The sequence below is a fragment of the Castor canadensis genome, chromosome 12, assembly GCF_047511655.1.
Source record: "Castor canadensis chromosome 12, mCasCan1.hap1v2, whole genome shotgun sequence".
NCBI classification, from domain to species: domain Eukaryota; kingdom Metazoa; phylum Chordata; class Mammalia; order Rodentia; family Castoridae; genus Castor; species Castor canadensis.
The window spans coordinates 108,952,514-108,969,691 of NC_133397.1; the positions used below are offsets into that span (position 1 = coordinate 108,952,514).

At 41.9% G+C, this 17,178-nt stretch overlaps 1 protein-coding gene across 1 annotated transcript; it reads left to right on the plus strand.

The window, feature by feature from the left end:
* Positions 1-332: 332 nt before the first annotated feature.
* On the plus strand, positions 333-12,134 carry LOC141414922 (golgin subfamily A member 2-like). The gene is made up of 3 exons (XM_074050703.1): positions 333-2,715; positions 3,080-3,219; positions 4,333-12,134. The coding sequence occupies exon 3, from the start codon at positions 7,595-7,597 to the stop codon at positions 9,185-9,187; it is 1,593 nt and encodes a 530-aa protein (XP_073906804.1). The 5' UTR covers positions 333-2,715; positions 3,080-3,219; positions 4,333-7,594; the 3' UTR covers positions 9,188-12,134.
* The last annotated feature ends 5,044 nt before the right edge of the window (positions 12,135-17,178 follow it).

Below are 17,178 nucleotides of genomic sequence, written 5' to 3' on the forward strand. Positions count from 1 at the left end.
GTGGCTCAAGTGGTAGAGCACCTGCCTAACAAGTGTGAGGCCCTGAGTTCAAACCCCAATACCACCAAAGGAAAAAAAAAACCCAAGATTTAAATTGACCCAAGGATTATCTTTGCAATGGAGATAGACAAAAAGCACATGAAAAGGTATAAAATTATGAAAGAGTATGTCATGGTAGGTTTGGGGAATTAGGACTATTTCAATGGGGCCTGAGAATGGGGTTTAGGTAATAAGTTGGTGGATGAGATTTTTTTTTTTTTTTGGTGGTGGTACTGGGGATTGAACTCAGGGCCTCACACTTGCTATGCTTGCTAGGCAGGTGCTCTTACCAGTTGAGCCATTCCACCAGCTCAACAAATAAGATTTTAAAGATAATTTGTTAAGCTGTGTGTGATGGCATATGTCTGAAGCAGAGATACAGAGATCAGGATTCCTGTGCCATTTTCAAAGTAAATAAATAGGGTTTGGTGACTGGTTGGATATAAGGTTTATGGAGGAGTCAAAGACACCAATTTGAGCCTGAGAATCTGTAGTACTTTCAGGTGGAACTGTCACTTGTTGTCCTGCTGGCTAGAGAGGCAGAGAAGTGAGGCATCCATTTTACTGGTGGTATTCATGCCTATGGGAATGGACGTTTCAGATTAGCTGACAAAGATAGAGCCTCAGGGAGCACCAGGACTCAAGTGAGGGCCTATAAAAACACAGAGAAAGACCAGTAAGACAGGTAGGGAGGCCATTAAAATGCAAAATAGAAAGCAATAAATGTCACCTAAGAGGTACAAAGTAATGTGGGAGTTCAGAGGAGGATTACAACTTAATCTTTGAGTCTCTGTTAACTCATCTGTAAAATTAGGTTGGAGTAACCAATCTCTGAAGTCCCTTTTGTCTCTAAACCTCTGGATCTATTCAATTTCTAGTGTGCTTATTAATATGGTAAATTCTATGGGAAGGTACAAGGCACAACTTTGAATCTATAACAGACACACACACAAATAGAGATGGAGGTAATTTATAAGTAATGGGGTTAATTTCATGGCATAGCCTGTGGGCCACAAATCCAGAGAAGAAAGAAAGCAAAGTAGTATGTGTGCAAATTCTTCATGGAGGAAGAGAGTGGAAATGGGCTGATTGAGACAGAGATAATATGGGCAGAAATAAAGGTCTGAGTTTAGCCGAGTGTCAGTGGCTCACACCTGTAATCCTAGCTACTGGGGAGTCTGAGATTAGGAGGATCATGGTTCAAGGTCAGCCTAGGGCCTAATTAGCAATGCTCCATCTCAACAATTGCTGGGCATAGTGGTGTGCACCTGTCATTCCAAGCTACATGGGAGGCTAAGATCAGGAGGATGGTGGTTGGAGGCCATCCATGGCAAAAAAGTTTGCAAGACCCCATTCTCAATGGAAACAAGCTAGATGTGGTGGCCTGTAACTGTCATGACAGTGGGAAGCTTAAAAAAGAAGATCATGGTCCAGTCTGGGCTGGGCAAATTTGAGACCGTACTGGTGGACACTGGTGGCTTATGCCTGTAATCCTAGCTACTCAGGAGGCAGATATCAGGAGGATTGTGGTTCAAATCCGGCCCGGGAAAATAGTCTGTGAGACCCTGTCTCAAAAGTACCCATCACAAAAAAAAAAAAAAAAAAAAAGCTGGTAGAGTTACTCAAGCAGTAAGAACACCTGCCTAGCAAGTGTTGAGGTCCTGAGTTTAAACTCCAGTACTGCCAAAAGGTCTGAGTTTACTTACCTGACTGAACTTGAAGATCTTAGCTGAGTATTCCTGGGTAGAAAGGTTCTGGATAGCCTCCTTCTATCATACCTTTCCCATGGTCACTTTATGCTGTCATGGCTGCTGTGGGTTGCTGCCCAGCTCGCTTACCTCCAGGACTGAAATACTCATGTCCCCAGTTTCCCCCAAAGGTGGACAGTTGGGAACTCAGCTCCATCCCTGCCCACTTTACCAAGAGTAGCACAGGCCCAGTGGCTGTTTGATGGGGTTTGCAAAGGCCCAGTCTCCCCACCCCAGTTCAGAATAACTCCAAAGTGTCATTCCAGCCCCAGGCTGCTTTGGGGATCGGAGAGGCCTTTCTCGGCTCTCCCACTGGTCCCAAGAGCGCCCCAAATAAACTTCCTGCATTCTAGTCTCCATCTGTTTGTTTCCTAAGAACCAGATTGCAACACTCATGATTAACGACAGTTTTCACTCAACCTCTTACTGATGCTACTTAATGATTTCACTCTAGAAAAATGTTTTATTAAAATTCTTTATTAGGATATATTTGTTGTACAAGGGGGATTCATTGTGACAGTTCCAAATAGGCTTGCATTGTACATTGGTTAGATCACCCCCACCATCTCTCCTCCTCAACCCCCTCCCTGCTGCACTTAAAGCAATTGCAAGAGGTTTCTTTTTAGTTCCATGTAGTACCATTTGTCAATCCTTTCTCTTAGTTTCTGAGCCACTTGAGTTCTATTTAGGAAGTCATTGCCTATGCCTCTAAGTTCCAGTGTGTTCCCTGCTCTTTCCTACCCTAGCTTGAAAGTTTCAGGTCTTATATTAAGGTCCTTAATCCACTTTGAGTTGATATTTGTACAGGGTGAAAGGCATGGATCTACTGTCAGTTTTCTGCATACAGATATCCAGTTTTCCCAGCAACATTTGTGGAAGAGGACGTCATTTTTCATTGTATGTTTTGGGCACCTTTGTCAAAAATCAGGTGGGTGTAGCTGCATAGATTCATATCCAAGTTTTCTTTTAATCCAGCTTCTGCAGATGAGAAAAATCACTATTGTCTTTCCAAGTCTGGCTTATTTCACTTCCCATAATAATCTCCAACAAATTTCATCCATTTTCTTGCAAATGACATAATTTAGTTCTGTTTTATGGTTGAATTGTGTATATATACCACATTTTCTTTATCCATTCATCCATTTATGGGCATCTAGGCTGATTCTAAAACTTGGTTGTTGTGATTATTCTGAATATTTCTTTTTATGTACATATCTCTTTTTATGCTGAGTATATACCAGGGATGGCTTAGTGAGATCTATATTTGGCAGTTCTGTATTTGTTTTTTTCAGGTAACCTTCATACTGATTTCTACAGTGGCTGCACTAATTTACATTTCTACCAGTGGTATATGAGGGCCACCGCTCCCAGTGCTTGCCAGCTTTGTCGTTTGTTTCTTCGTTATGAACACCACTGTGAATGAGGTAACATGGTGTGTACCTCTCATTTGCATTTCTCTGACAGCTAAGGATGCTGAGCATTTTCTCACGTATTTATTGACCATTTGCACTTCTTTTAGAACAGTCCATTCACTTCATCTGCCCATTTGTTAATTGATTGGATTATTTGGTTTTTTGGTTTTTAACTTTTGTGTTCTTTATGTTTTCTGGATATTAGTTCCCTGTCAAGTAAGTGGTAAAGATTTTCTTCCATATGTAGGCTATTTCTTCATTCTGTTGTTTCCTTTGCTATGCAGAAGTTTTTTAATTTTATGCAGTCCCATTTGCAAGTTCTCACTCCTATTTCCTGGGCTATTGGAGTCCTATTTCATTGCCTCTACCTAGTGTTTTCCCCAAGCTTTACTGTAGTAGTTTCAGAGTTTCAAGTTTTACATTAAATTCTTTGATACATTTTGTATTGATTTTTGTGCAGGGTGAGAGAAAAGGATGTAGTTTTCTCTTCTACATGTGGATATCCAGTTTTTCCACCATGATTTGTCAAAGAGGCTGTCTTTTCTCCATTGTATGTGTTTTGGCTCCTTTGTAGAGAATCAGATGGCTGGAGCTGTGTGCGGCTCTAGTGGTAGATTGCCTGCCTAGCAAGTGCAAGGCCTGGATGTTTGAACCCTAATGCCACTGTCACCACCAAAAAAATGTTTGTCATTGAGAATCAGATGGCTTAGCTATGTGGGTCTTTTATTCTATTCCATTGGTCTGATGACCAAAGTTCACTACATGTTTATTGGAAAATACAGAAAAGTTCACATACAACACCCCCCAAGATTTTTAGCAAATTCCTATTAAAGAAGGAATATTTTCCTAAGTGTTATAGTATTATGAACCTGTATTTCATAGAATATTTTTTGAATTTGTAATTTCCTAGTATTACAGTCTTATTAAAGTATTTTTTAAGAGTTGGTTCCATAATACTTTCTTTTCATTTTTGTTTTTGAGACTGCCTGTAGCCCAGGCTGACCTCAAACTTGTGATCCTCCTGCCTCTGCCTCCTGACTTCCAGGATTACAGCAGGCGAGTTCCACTGCATCTGCTGTGGTTCCACAGTACTTTAAACTTGGAAGTTAATTGTACTCTTCCTCCTCTTTCAGGTGGATGCACGGAGCAAAGTTAGCAAAGTGGCACAATTCACATAGCATTAAAGTTGTACTTCAAGAGCTAAGACGTCTAATGATGTCCAAGGATAATATGAAGCTTCCACAGCCCCCAGAAGGACAAACATAATTAATTTTAGAGGATCTCAAATTCGTCTTCAGTCAACGACCTTTCACTCATATTAATGTCTTGATCAAATATCTCAATGCAAAATACCCACACAGTAAGAGAATTCCAGCTGGTAAACATGACCTGGACATTTGTAAGAATATGTTTAACATATGTACACCCATTGTGGTTTCTGGTAACAGAGGAAAAATGAAGCAGAATTTTTCTTTCTCTTGTTAAGGAACTGTCATTTAAACATGAACTGGGAGTACTCCAAACACAATTCAGGTTTACAAGATGAAATCATGGCAAAAAGCGTCAGAAACAAGTACTTCTGAAATGTAAAATCTCAAGAAGGAAAAGCATGCTTTATCCAAGATGTCTCCATGACCTAATCACCTGCCACTACGTCCCAACTCTTTCTTTTTTTTCCCCCCCTCCGAGTACTGGGGCTTGAACTCAGGGCCTACACCTTGAACCATTCCACTGGCCCTATTTTTGTGAAGGGTGTTTTCCAGATAGGGTCTCACTAACAGTTTGCCCGGGCTGGCTTTGAACTGTGATCTTTCTGATCTCTGCCTCGTGAGAAGCTAGGATTACAGGCGTGAGCCACTGGTGTCCAGATAGGTCCCACCTCTTAATGGATCCAGCACTGCAACCTGGCCACACTGGGGACCAAGCTTCTAGCACATGCAAACTATTGCAATGCCTTTCCAGTTATTTATGTCCTCCTTAACTTCCGTAAGCATGTTCTCAGATTTCCAGTGTACAAGTTGGAAACTTCTTTTTATTAGATTCCAAAGTATTTTATTCTTTCTCATGCTATTGAACATGGAATTGTTTTCTTAATTTTATTTTCAAATTATTGCCACAACTAATTTCTGTATCATGATCTTGTCTCCTGCAATCTTGCTGAGCTTATTAGTTCTCTTAGATTTTGTGTAAATTCTTTACAGCTTTCTCTATATAAGATCGTGTCATCTTCAAATATAGGTTTTTCTCTTTCTCTCATTTCTTTTTTTTTCCAAATTGAGTTCCATTATCTTCTGCAGTTATAGTTCCAGCAATTCCAAGTTTCCTAGGTCACTTTATCTTCTTTTCTTTATTTTTTTTAAAAAAACTTATCATGTCTAAATTCTACCACTAGCAGTTTAAAGCCATAGTTTGATTTGTATCAATTATTTCTAGCTAATGTGCTTGATGAATTGGATAAAAGACTGCCAAGTTGAAGTAAGAAGAAATTGAAAAAAAAAAGGCTGGCAAGTTGTGTTATGTTTGGCTACCAAGGCTGTGTATACCTGACTGGCTCCATGATCCACTATTGGTCCATGGCCTGACTCCCCTAATTCTTCATTAGTCTTCTGAGCATTGTATACTTTTTCTCCACATGGTTGGTGGAAAAAATAATCAACTGAGAGGATCCAATTGTCCTACGAGTCCAAACAGTGAGATTAGCCACATATATCAAACCATCACACGGTGTCCCAGAAATATATACACTTTTTATATGAAGAAATAAAATTTATTGTTTGGCCTCGTAAATAACACTCAGCAACTTAGATAAACAAGAGCAAGCAAAATCTAAGATTAGCAGGTGGAACGAAATAATAAACTTATGAAATGGAGACTAAAAAAAAGAAACAAAACACAGAATGGATGAAATGAAAAAGTTGTTCTTTGAAAAGATAGATGAGATTGACAAACCCATTAACAAAGAAATAAAGAAAGAGGGAGAAGATCCAAATTAATAAAATTCAAATGATGAGGGAGAAACTGAGCAGAGTTGGCTGGAGGAGGAGAGGGGTAAAGACCTCTGAGAAGGCAGCATCTCCAGACACAACACCTCCTTGAAGAATGGAGGCCAGGATGAAGGGAAGGGAAGGAAAGGGATCAAGAAATGACGTGGAGTTTCTCAGAACAGGTCTGCTGAGGAAAGACCTTAAAGAGCTGAAGTGGGTGAGCTGTTCTTGGGTTGGAGAGGGAGGAATGGGGAGGGACACAGATGTACTCACAGGGGATCAGAAGGCCCCATTGCAACTTTGGTGCTGTCCTGGTTTGGTCCTGGAAAAGAATCCAAGGAGAAGAGCTGACCGGACCAAGAGCCACTCTGAGTGGAGAGCAGTACCTTGGAGGTGTGTGAAGAGCAGTAGCTGGGAAGTGGGAGACCAGGCCTGGGTCCATCTAGGTGGGGTCATATACACTACTGAGATCAGGGACCCTCAGGTGTATGTGATAAAGGGGACTGTGCAGGACTGGATGGGGGATACCCTGGATGTGATTTCTAAAACCTGGACGTACAAGACATAGCTGAGGACTCAGGAAAGGGACTGTAAAGTGATGTACTGTCACCTTCTGTCCATTGTCACCCATCTCCTGAGGACAGAGGTCTGAGGCCTGGTCAGGTGTCTGCAGTGGCCAAAGAGCATCCTCTAAGGTGCCTCAGTTAACTAGAACTCTGTGAAGGATGTCATGAGTCATTGCCTTGAAAACTGTGCAGAGACACCCAGGGAGACCTGCCTCACCCCCACCCTCAGTGGGTGGGTGGGGTTGGGGCAGGGGCTGCACCTGCTCTCATTTTAACCCTGCCCAGCCCTCACAAAGTCTTTCTCCTGCATCTTACTCACCCACCAATGGCGTGCGAGGATTCAGGCCACGCCCACATTCTACATTCCATGCTGCCTAGCATCCCCTGCATCTGCCTCTTCTGGCTCACACCGCTGCGAGCTGTTGGAGTAGGAGGACGCGGTGCTGGCTAGAGGCGGAGGAACGTGGTGCGCTGAGTGTTTCTAGTGATTGTGGTGTGTGTGTGTGTGGGACAAGACTGTTTCTGTGTGTGGGAGTTGATTGTGGTGTGTGTGGGTGTTGATTGTGGCGTGTGTGGGAGGAAGATTGGGGTTTTGTGCTTGGGACGAAAGATTTTGTGTGAAGAACGTGTTGTGTGTTAGAGGAAGATTGTTGTGAATATTCAAGAAACATCGTGATAAGACGTGGAGGAGGATTGTGGAGAGTGGAAGAGAGATCGTGATAAGTGGAGGAGGAAGACTGTCGATTGTGGTAGAGATATATCGTGATAACTGGTGGAGGAAGACGGTTGTGTGTGGTGGACAAAGATCTTGAGTGTTTGAGAAAGAGCTGGTAGATTGTGTGGTCATGTGGACCCGCCACCTTCCTCCTCCTAGACCAGCTATTTCTGAAGAAGTCAAACTTCAGAAACGGGCCTCGGGCAAGAAAATGCCGAGAGCCTTCCAGCTCAGGAACAACCTTAGTGTGCCTGTAGGGGGAAAGAAAAAGCAAAAGATAAAAAATGGTAACCCTGAGCTCCCCACTATTTGTGAGGATGTGCCCCCAAACCGCAGTGCTCCTGCACCAACAGCTTGTGAGGGTGCATTGCCTGCCAGTGTCCCTTCACCAGACACTGGCATCAAGAGTAGCAAAAAGCTTGCATATGAGGATTTTCCCGTCATAAACTGGGAGGCCGTCATCACATCCGGGAAGAATGATGTGAAGCGAGATGCCCTCAACGTGTGCAACCACAAAACCGAAGACCTGAAAGAGAAGGACTTGCAGCTGGAGAAGAAGCTTCAAATCCTCTTGGCAGAAAAAGAAGCCATGCAGCTGAGCAGGGAGGAGCTTGAGAAGAAGCTGGCGCTGTCTGAGGCCAGGCTGCTGGAGTCCTCCAGCCAGCTGCAGCAGACCTCAGCAGCCATGCGTATCCTGCAGGAAGAGTTGGAGAGCAGTGCCCAAGAGGTTCTTCAACTGAAAAGTACCCTGGAGGAACTGAGGAGCCTGTTGGAAGAGCCGTCACCTCCACAGCCCCCAGCCGGGCCCAGTGCAGCAGAACAGCGACTGGAGGAGGAGGCTCGGCAGCTGAGAAAAGCGCTAGAGTGCCTGGAGGGTCAGTTAGAGGCCCAAGTGAGGGAGAATGACAGGCTGAGTCGCCTCAAAGAGGACCAGGAGCGGCAGCTCCTGGCACTGGAGCAGGCAGCCAGAATCCCGGGCGAGCAGGCAGTGGATGGAAAGGAGGATATGAAGAGCATGGAGAACCAGGAGACCTTGACTGACCTGAGCGCGGTGCTGAAGGAGCAGCTGGCCCAGCTTCAGCATGACAATATGAAGTTGACCTCCGCCCTGCTGGAGGAGCAGAATGTGAAGAAGAAGCTTGTCAAGAAGCTGGGCCATCTGCAAGAAAACCTAGACGACCTCAAGGTTATCATGGAGGTGAATAGCCAGGAGGCTCCCAGCTGGCAGGAGGAGGGAGTCCAGTGCCTGTGCCACCAGCAGGAAGACATGGTGGCCCATCGAGATCAGGTGGCTGCCAACCAGAAGCCAACTGGCGAGACAGAGGCACCAAAAGACTGCCTCCTGGAGGTGATGGCAGAAGACCTGGAGCCTCAAGGGGTACCAGTGGGTGCAATTGGAGAATGCACTGCCCTCAGTGCACTGCTGAAGGAGATTGAAGACAAGAAGGCGGAGACCATCTGCATGCTGCCCAGACAGAACGGGGAATTCACCTGGGAGCTTCAGGATCTGAAGTTCCAGCTTGATGACCAGTGCAAAATGTGGCAAGGCAAGTTCTGGCAGTCACCCACAGCTGTGCTGCTGGGTCCACCTCAGCGCCCCATGGCCCCCAGAGGAAATGTTTTTTGTTTTTTAAATTTTATTGTTCTTTTTAAGATCATATTACTGGTGTACTTGGTGTTTATTGTGACAGTTACAAAAATTCTTACAGTGTTTCATAGTTGAATTCACCCCCTCCATAATTATCCTTTTATCCACCCTCCCCCACTCCTGGAACAGTTTCAACAGGTCTCATTCCATTTTCATACATAAGTACAAAATATTTCCACCATATTCACCTTCCTAAACCCTTTCCTTATATCTTCCCCCCTCCCACTAGTACCAGCCGCCCAGACAAGACCTGTTTTACCTTCCTGTTCTCTGTTTTTGAAAAAAAAAAAAAAACCAATTTTGTTTGTTTAATAGAGCTATAAGAGGGAGTTTCGCTGTGACATTTCTATGTATATGTGTGTTACAATCCAAATTGGTTCATCTCTATTTTTCTCTTTCTATCTTAGACCCCTCCTTATGGTGATTTCAAAGGTTTAAAAATTCTATATTCATTCTTGTATACAAAGTACATCAGCCATATTCACCTTCTTAACTTCCTTCTATTAGTCTCCCTGTCCCCTTAGCGTGACCTGTTTTATAATATTGCTTGTGTTTGTATTGGATCTGTTTTCCACACATGAGAGAAAACATGTGGCCTTTGGCTTTCTGAACCTGGCTAATTTCATTTTTGATGATGTTCTCCAGTTCCCCAGGATGACCGTAAAGTTGCGTGTGATGAGGGGGAGTTTGAAGACGTCAGCCTCACTGATGACGTGCGTTTTGAGGAACGAGACATTGGAGCAACTTCCCCACTCCAAATGCAGCAGAACCTGCACATGTGGTACAACATCTCAAACCAGCAGGAGTGTGTAGAATTGAAGGATGACCTCTGCCTCCCCTTTTTTTACAGGGCTGATAGAAATGGTCAAGTGACCATTATGTGTGTTTAAAGTGGGGCCGGGGCTCTGCCCCACCCGAGTCCCTGCCACCCCAGCCCCTGCCACCCTGTCCCTGCCACTCCTTCCCAATCACCCTTTTGTATTAATATTAGACCTATTTGAAAAGGGGCCACAAAAACATGCAAAGACATTGCTGTCTTTGTAAGTTGAGAAAATACAAGAAAATGTAACAAACAGCAATATTTTATTAAAGTTGAAAACTTGATTAAAATTTGATGTACTCTTTTCTTTCCACCAATCTTCCAAAATGGTCCAGCCGACCACCATAGTGATGAAGGGAGGTGTCATTAGATGCATGTGTGATGTGAATCTATCACTAAAGAAGACTATTTCTGCCTGTAAGACACAAATTAGTGGGCACCGGTGGCTCACGCCTGTAATCCTAGCGACTCAGGAGGCAGAGATCAGGAAGATCGTGGTTTGAAGCCAGTCCCAGACCAATTGTTCATGAGACCTTACCTTGAAAACACCTATCACAAGGGCTGCTGGAGTGGCTCAAGGTGTAGGCCCCAAGTTCAAGCCCCAGTACCACACACACACACACACAACAAAAACTACACGTAGGATGCCTACATGACTGGTCATTCACCAAGCTTACATTTTTACCTAAACTGAAAGTATTGAGGGGCTAATATAAATTGAACTTTTCTCCTACAGGAAAGCCTAATGAGTAGAAGAGGTGTTAACAGATTAAAATTTTAGACATATCTGACTTTCTAAGGCTGAAAGATCGCTTTGATGTGCAATACCCTGGGTTCATCCCCCAGTGCCACCAAACCAAGACCAAAGGGAGATAGGCTAGGACTGAGCCCTGCAGCTGGACCTGCTCTGTGTCCCAGGCTGTCTTTGAAAAGCCCAGTAGGTGCATCCGTCAGTGAATTCTTCCCAGTGCTCCCACACTCACCTGTGTCATCCAACTTCCAGGAAGGCTGAGGGGGCTGCTTCTGAGCTAAAATTCCTTAGCCTTTTTTTTTTTAAATGGAAAATGGGAAGGACAACTTAAAAGCTAAGAAATGGCTTTCAGCCTGATTGGGAATGAAGTTGGGCCTTTTCAGTCTTTTTTTTCTAGACTACTGAATGAAAATAAATGATCTGGTTCCCCCACCAGCCTTAGCAACCCTAGGCATTCTCAATTACACTCATTTGTATCAGACATTTTGGGTGGGGTTGGCTAAAGTATCCTACAATAATTTTTAACAGTATTCACCAGTTTGAGTTTGTGTGAGTTCTGATTTAGGCAAAACAGAAATGTGCATTTCTGCCAGTCATTCTGCTAGTCCCCAAACAGGTTAGAGCAGACAGACACAGCAACTTGTGAGCAAGTTGTACTTTGTTCCCTCCAGAATATGTGACCAGGGTCTCACACTAGAAGACATCTTCTAATGATGCTTTTCAGCTGGGGAGAATACAGGGCACAGGCATAGAAAATGTCACAACATCGATCTACCATTTGATCCAGCAATACCACTCTTGGGGATATACCCAAAAGACTGTTACTCCAGAGGCACCTGCACACCCATGTTTATTGCGGCACTATTCACAATAGCCAAGTTATGGAAACAGCCAAGATGCCCCAGCACTGACGAATGGATTAAGAAAATGTGGTACCTATACACAATGGAATTTTATGCAGCCATGAAGAAGAACGAAATGTTATCATTCGCTGGTAAATGGATGGAATTGGAGAACATCATTCTGAGTGAGGTTAGCCTGGCCCAAAAGACCAAAAATCGTATGTGCTCCCTCATATGTGGACATTAGATCAAGGGCAAACACAACAAGGGGATTGGACTATGAGCACATGATAAAAGCGAGAGCACACAAGGGAGGGGTGAGGATAGGTAAGACACCTAAAAAACTAGCTAGCATTTGTTGCCCTTAACGCAGAGAAACTAAAGCAGATACCTTAAAGCAACTGAGGCCAATAGGAAAAGGGGAACAGGTACTAGAGAAAAGGTTAGATCAAAAAGAATTAACCTAGAAGGTAACACCCACGCACAGGAAATCAATGTGAGTCAATGCCCTGTATAGCTATCCTTATCTCAACCAGCAAAAACCCTTGTTCTTTCCTATTATTGCTTATACTCTCTCTACAACAAAATTAGAAATAAGGGCAAAATAGTTTCTGCTGGGTATTGAGGGGGGGAGAGGGAGGGGGCGGAGTGGGTGGTAAGGGAGGGGGTGGGGGCAGGGGGGAGAAATGAACCAAGCCTTGTATGCACATATGAATAATAAAAGAAAAATGAAAAAAAAAAGAAAATGTCACAAAATTTTATTTAAATTTAAAGTTTTCTTTCTCTTGATTTATATAGTTGCTAGAAGCATTTATATATATTCTAGGCTCTGAAGAAGGTGCTTCTAAAAGTTGTTGCAGGATTTTTGGAGCTCCTATAGGAAAGAGGAGCTTGGAGATGTCTAGTACACCATTTTGTTGGTGTCACTGCAGAAAATATTTACCAAACATAATAAAGGAGGCAGTAAGGGAGGAAAATAATAAGCAAAATGATAGAAGACATAGAACTCAAATAGCAAACTAACAGACGTAAATCTAGTATCACTAATGTGTTATATACAGTGTTTGTACATTCCAAGTAAAAGAAAGATTAGCAAAAGAGATCTAAAGCTTGTCCTATACACAAAGACTAAAAGACACACATGTTATATTCAGTGACAGAAGCAGATTGTAAATAATGTGAGAGTGAAGACATAACATAAAAAGATAAATAAAAGAGAGTTGAACAGGCTGTGTGAACTTGAGAAAAAGTATACTTTACAACACAAGCAGATAGATAATGAAAGTCATTTATCATGGTTCTGGTGCTAGTCCATCCAGAATATGTAACAAGGGCTGGCAGAGTGGCTCAAGTGGTAGAGTGCCTGCTTAGGAAACATGAGGCCTTGAGTTCAAACCCCTGTGCTGCCCCCCAAATATAAAATAAAATAAAATAAAATAAATAAATAAATAAATATATATATACACATACATACATGTACCAAAAAAAAACCCAATCCCAGATTCATTTTTAAAAACTAGTAGGTTTAAAGGAAGAAAGACATATTTAAAAATAGAATGTTGTGATGCAATATTTCTCTTCCAGTAACAGACAGAAAATGATACAGAAGACCAAGGAAGTAGAACAAAGAAGCATGGAAAAATGAGCAGATTCATCCATCTACAACACAATCCACAAAACATCCAACAACAACAGAACTGGCATTCTTCTCAAGTGTTCATGGAATACCTTTCAGGAGAAACTTTCAGTTAGACATAAAATATCAATAAATTTAATAAGAATTGAGATCAAAGTATCCTCTCTGCCCATGATGAGATGAAATTGGAAGTGAATTACTGAAAAATCTGAAAATATGTGGTAATAAATCATGATACTTCTAAATACTCAAAATCAAAGAAGAAATCTCCAGTAAAATTAGAAAATAATATGAAATAAAGAACTAAAAATGTAACTGTGGCTAAAGCAATGGCTATGGTGAAATTTCTGGTAGTAAAATATGTATTTAAAAGCTAAAGGTCTTTAATCAATACACTAAAATTCTACCTTGAAACTAGACAAATAATAATAAAATTAGATTGAACACAATCAGAAAGTAAGATATGATAAATGTTACATTTAAATAACAGAAATTGAAAAGACTGAAATTACTATAATGATGAATGAAAGAAGGTCTCCACAACTGATGTTACAAAAATCAAAGGAATTATAAAGGATCCCAATTAACAATTTTATACCAACATGTAAAACAGCCTAAATGATGCAAAGAGTACAACCTACAAAAATACAAACTGACCAGAGGAGAACATAAATGCAGATGAACCTATAACAAGAAAAAAGAACTAATAAAAGTGGTATCACTGGATCATATGGCAGGTCTATTTTTAGTTTGAGGAGCTCTCCCTACTGCTTTCCATAGTGGTTGTGCTAACAACCACTACCAGCATACATTCCCACCAGCAGTGTATGAGGGTTCCTTTTCTCCCTGCATCCTCACCAACATTTGTTGTCATGTGTGTTCTTGATGGTAGCTATTCCAACAGGAGTGAGGTGAAATCTGATTTGCATTTCCTTTATGGCCAGGGATGGTAAGCATTTCTTCATGTGTTTTTTGGCCATTACGACTTTTTCCTTTGTAAAAGCACTGTTCAGTGCCTTTGCGCATTTCTTCATTGGACGTTGATTTTTTGGAGAGTTTAGTTTTTGAGCTCCGTGTATATTCTGGTTATCAGTCCTTTGTCAGATGTATAGCTGGCAGAGATTTCTTCCGTTCTGTGGCAGCCTAGCCTCTTCCATTTAGAAACCTTTTCTTTTGTTGTGCAGAAGCTTTTCAGTTTCATGTAGTCCCCTTTGGAAAAGAATCTTTGTCTAGTGTGAGGTCATGAAACTATTCTATATTATCTCCCAAGTTTTTTTCAGTAGTGGGATTTTTTTTTTCAGTTATTAGAATATCTTTATGTATATTTAGAATATGTATATAAATTTCATAATGACCCACTATGTAAATAAACTCATATTTGAAGTATAGAAAAACATAATCTTACACATCTTTGAATTGCCAACTTTGTTTTCAAGTCTGTATTAATAAAGGCTTTTTTAAACACGAAACCTATTAGACAATATTAATACAGTTATCTCCTCTCACTAATGGGGAAAAGTATTCCATTTTATCCCTCAAGCCTATTTAAGTTGCAAATTACATAACCTACCTTTAAAAAGTCTGAAATCACACATAACAAGCATCTTAGTATCTGTAGCCTAACCTACAGAAACCCAATTGAACTCACAGAAACATATATTAAATCAAAAGTACATGTCAATACCATCAAAATGATTTTATTTTTTGTCATTGACAACATGTATGACACTGCAATTGTTATCATTTTGTTTGGTTTCTTAAGTATTACTTAAGTATGCATTAAAAATATGTTAACATTTAAGAAATGTGACACATTAAAGAAGCCCTCTATAAACATAATCTTCTCAATATATTTCCCTACTTTGTTTCATACATAAATAACTTAACCTACAAAATCATAAATAAAACTATCAACTCTTACAGTCTACAAGTATATACACATTTGAGACTGAGGAAAGTTTTCTCTTTGATTTTTAAATAACATGCAGCACAGTATTTGCAATGTTTATTAGCAAGTGCTTCTCCTAAGTTCTTACTGTCTCCCAAGTTGTTCTCTCAATAACAGTCTTTTCAGTTTTCAGTAGTGGGATTTTGAAGTCATGGTCTACACCTGAGCGACTACACTGGCCCTTTTTTGTGATTTTTTTTTTTTTTTGAGTTAGGCTCTCACAGAACTATTTGCCTGGGCTGGCTTTGAACTGTGATCCTCCCAATCTCTTCCTCCTGAGTAGCTAGGATTACAGGTGTGCGCCACTGGCGCCTGTCTTAAATTATTTTATTGCATGAATTCATAGTGATCTCAAAAAGAGAGGGAAAAGCAAGGGCACTGGTACCCTGTTGTAAATCCCCTCCACCCTCATGGATCTCTTACAGCTGTCAATAGTTCCCATCCTGGACAGATTCCCATTTGAGTGCCCACATTTGTCTCCTCCTTTGAGATCTTTCTCAGGATCCTTTTTTTCTGAACAGGATCCCAACAGGACAGAGCCCTCTTGCCCACAGCAGAAAAGTTTATCAACACACCCTTTGTGGATTTTCCTCCCTGCCCCATCTCTCTCTCCCTGGCCTGCTTTCTGGTCTGTTTTCTCATATAACCTACCTACACACAGCCTCTAGCAGCAGGCTTTGCTTGGGGAGCAGAGAACACCAAAACTAAGGAAGTAGAGACAAACAGCTCTTTATAGAAAAATGCAAGCTAACGTGCACAAAGGGACAACCGAATTAAGAAAATCACCATTTTACAGACCCAATGTAAAAACTGATCCAGGAGTGGGAATCTGGGTTTGATCTTTAAAAAAAGAAAAAGAAAAAAAATGGATTCAGGCAAAGGTCATTAATTTATGCTAAAACCACTGAGTGAAAGGTCAGTGTGGAACAAGATATGCTATGCTCTCAACACACTGCTTGCTGACGTGAGAAATATGCTCTCCTGTCTACACTGAAAGAATGGACGCAACACATGGAGAAGAGTGAAGGGGAGTCTTTCATGGCAACCTTGCAAGGCTGGGTACCTGAGGAGCAGAGCCCCCGGGAGCTGTTACAGTAAGCATGGCATTGTCCAGTGCGCGTCTCTTCCCCACGTCCTCATTGACTGAGTACTTTGGGGTGTACATTCTTTCCACAGATGTTGCCTATTCCTATTGGGTTTATTTAAAATACGCCTCTTGGCATTGGTTAAATTTCCGAGGTGGGCTTTAAGTGGTTATCTGCCTTTGTGGCGGGAAGGTCTCCATGTGATATGTGGTTTCTGGCACATTCCCTCACTCTATCATGATTTATCCCACCCTGCTTAAGGTCCCTTATCAGTTGCCCCTCCCTCAACATCTACAAGCTGATGTGCAAATAAGGGGCTACGTTTAAATGCCTTGAAAATGGACCTCCACTGACTTTATTTCTAACAGTGATCAGCAGAGAGAGATGAAGTCACCACCTTTGCCCAATCCAGCTTGTCAGTTTATACTTCCCTGACAACATGCCAGGGACTGGAGGGCTTAAATAACAGGAATCTACTTCACAGTTCTAGAAAAGGGTGAGCAAGGTGTCAGCTGTAGGTTTAATCCCCAGTGGAAGGAAGGAAGGGATGGACGAAGGAAGAAAGGAGGGAGATTGGGAGGAAGGGAGGAGGAGAGGGAGAAGGAAAAAAGAAAAAAGAAAAGTTTAAGAGTTAAAAAAAGGAACGAGGTTGAGCGAAGTGGCTCTCTCCTATAATCCCTGTTGGTGGAGATCACGAGGACAGAGGTTTGAGGCCAGCCCGGGAGAGGAGCTAGCAAGACGCCATTTCATTAACAGGTTGAGTGTGATGACACATGCTTATGATCCCAGCTACTCAGGAGGCTGTAGGTAGGAGGATTCGAGTCTAAGCCTGGCCCAGGGTGGGGGGGTGCCAGGACATATCTGTAAAAAACCACAGCAAAAAAAGCACTGGGGGTGTGGGAGACCGTGGCTAAAGTGAGAGCACCTACCTAGCAAGTGTGAGGTCCTGAGTTCAAATCCCACAACCACCAAAAAAAATTGGCT

What these genes read in the sequence shown, in the direction of transcription:
- LOC141414922 (XM_074050703.1), top strand. Translation starts at nt 7,595, where the DNA reads ATGTGGACCCGCCACCTTCCTCCTCCTAGACCAGCTATTTCTGAAGAA.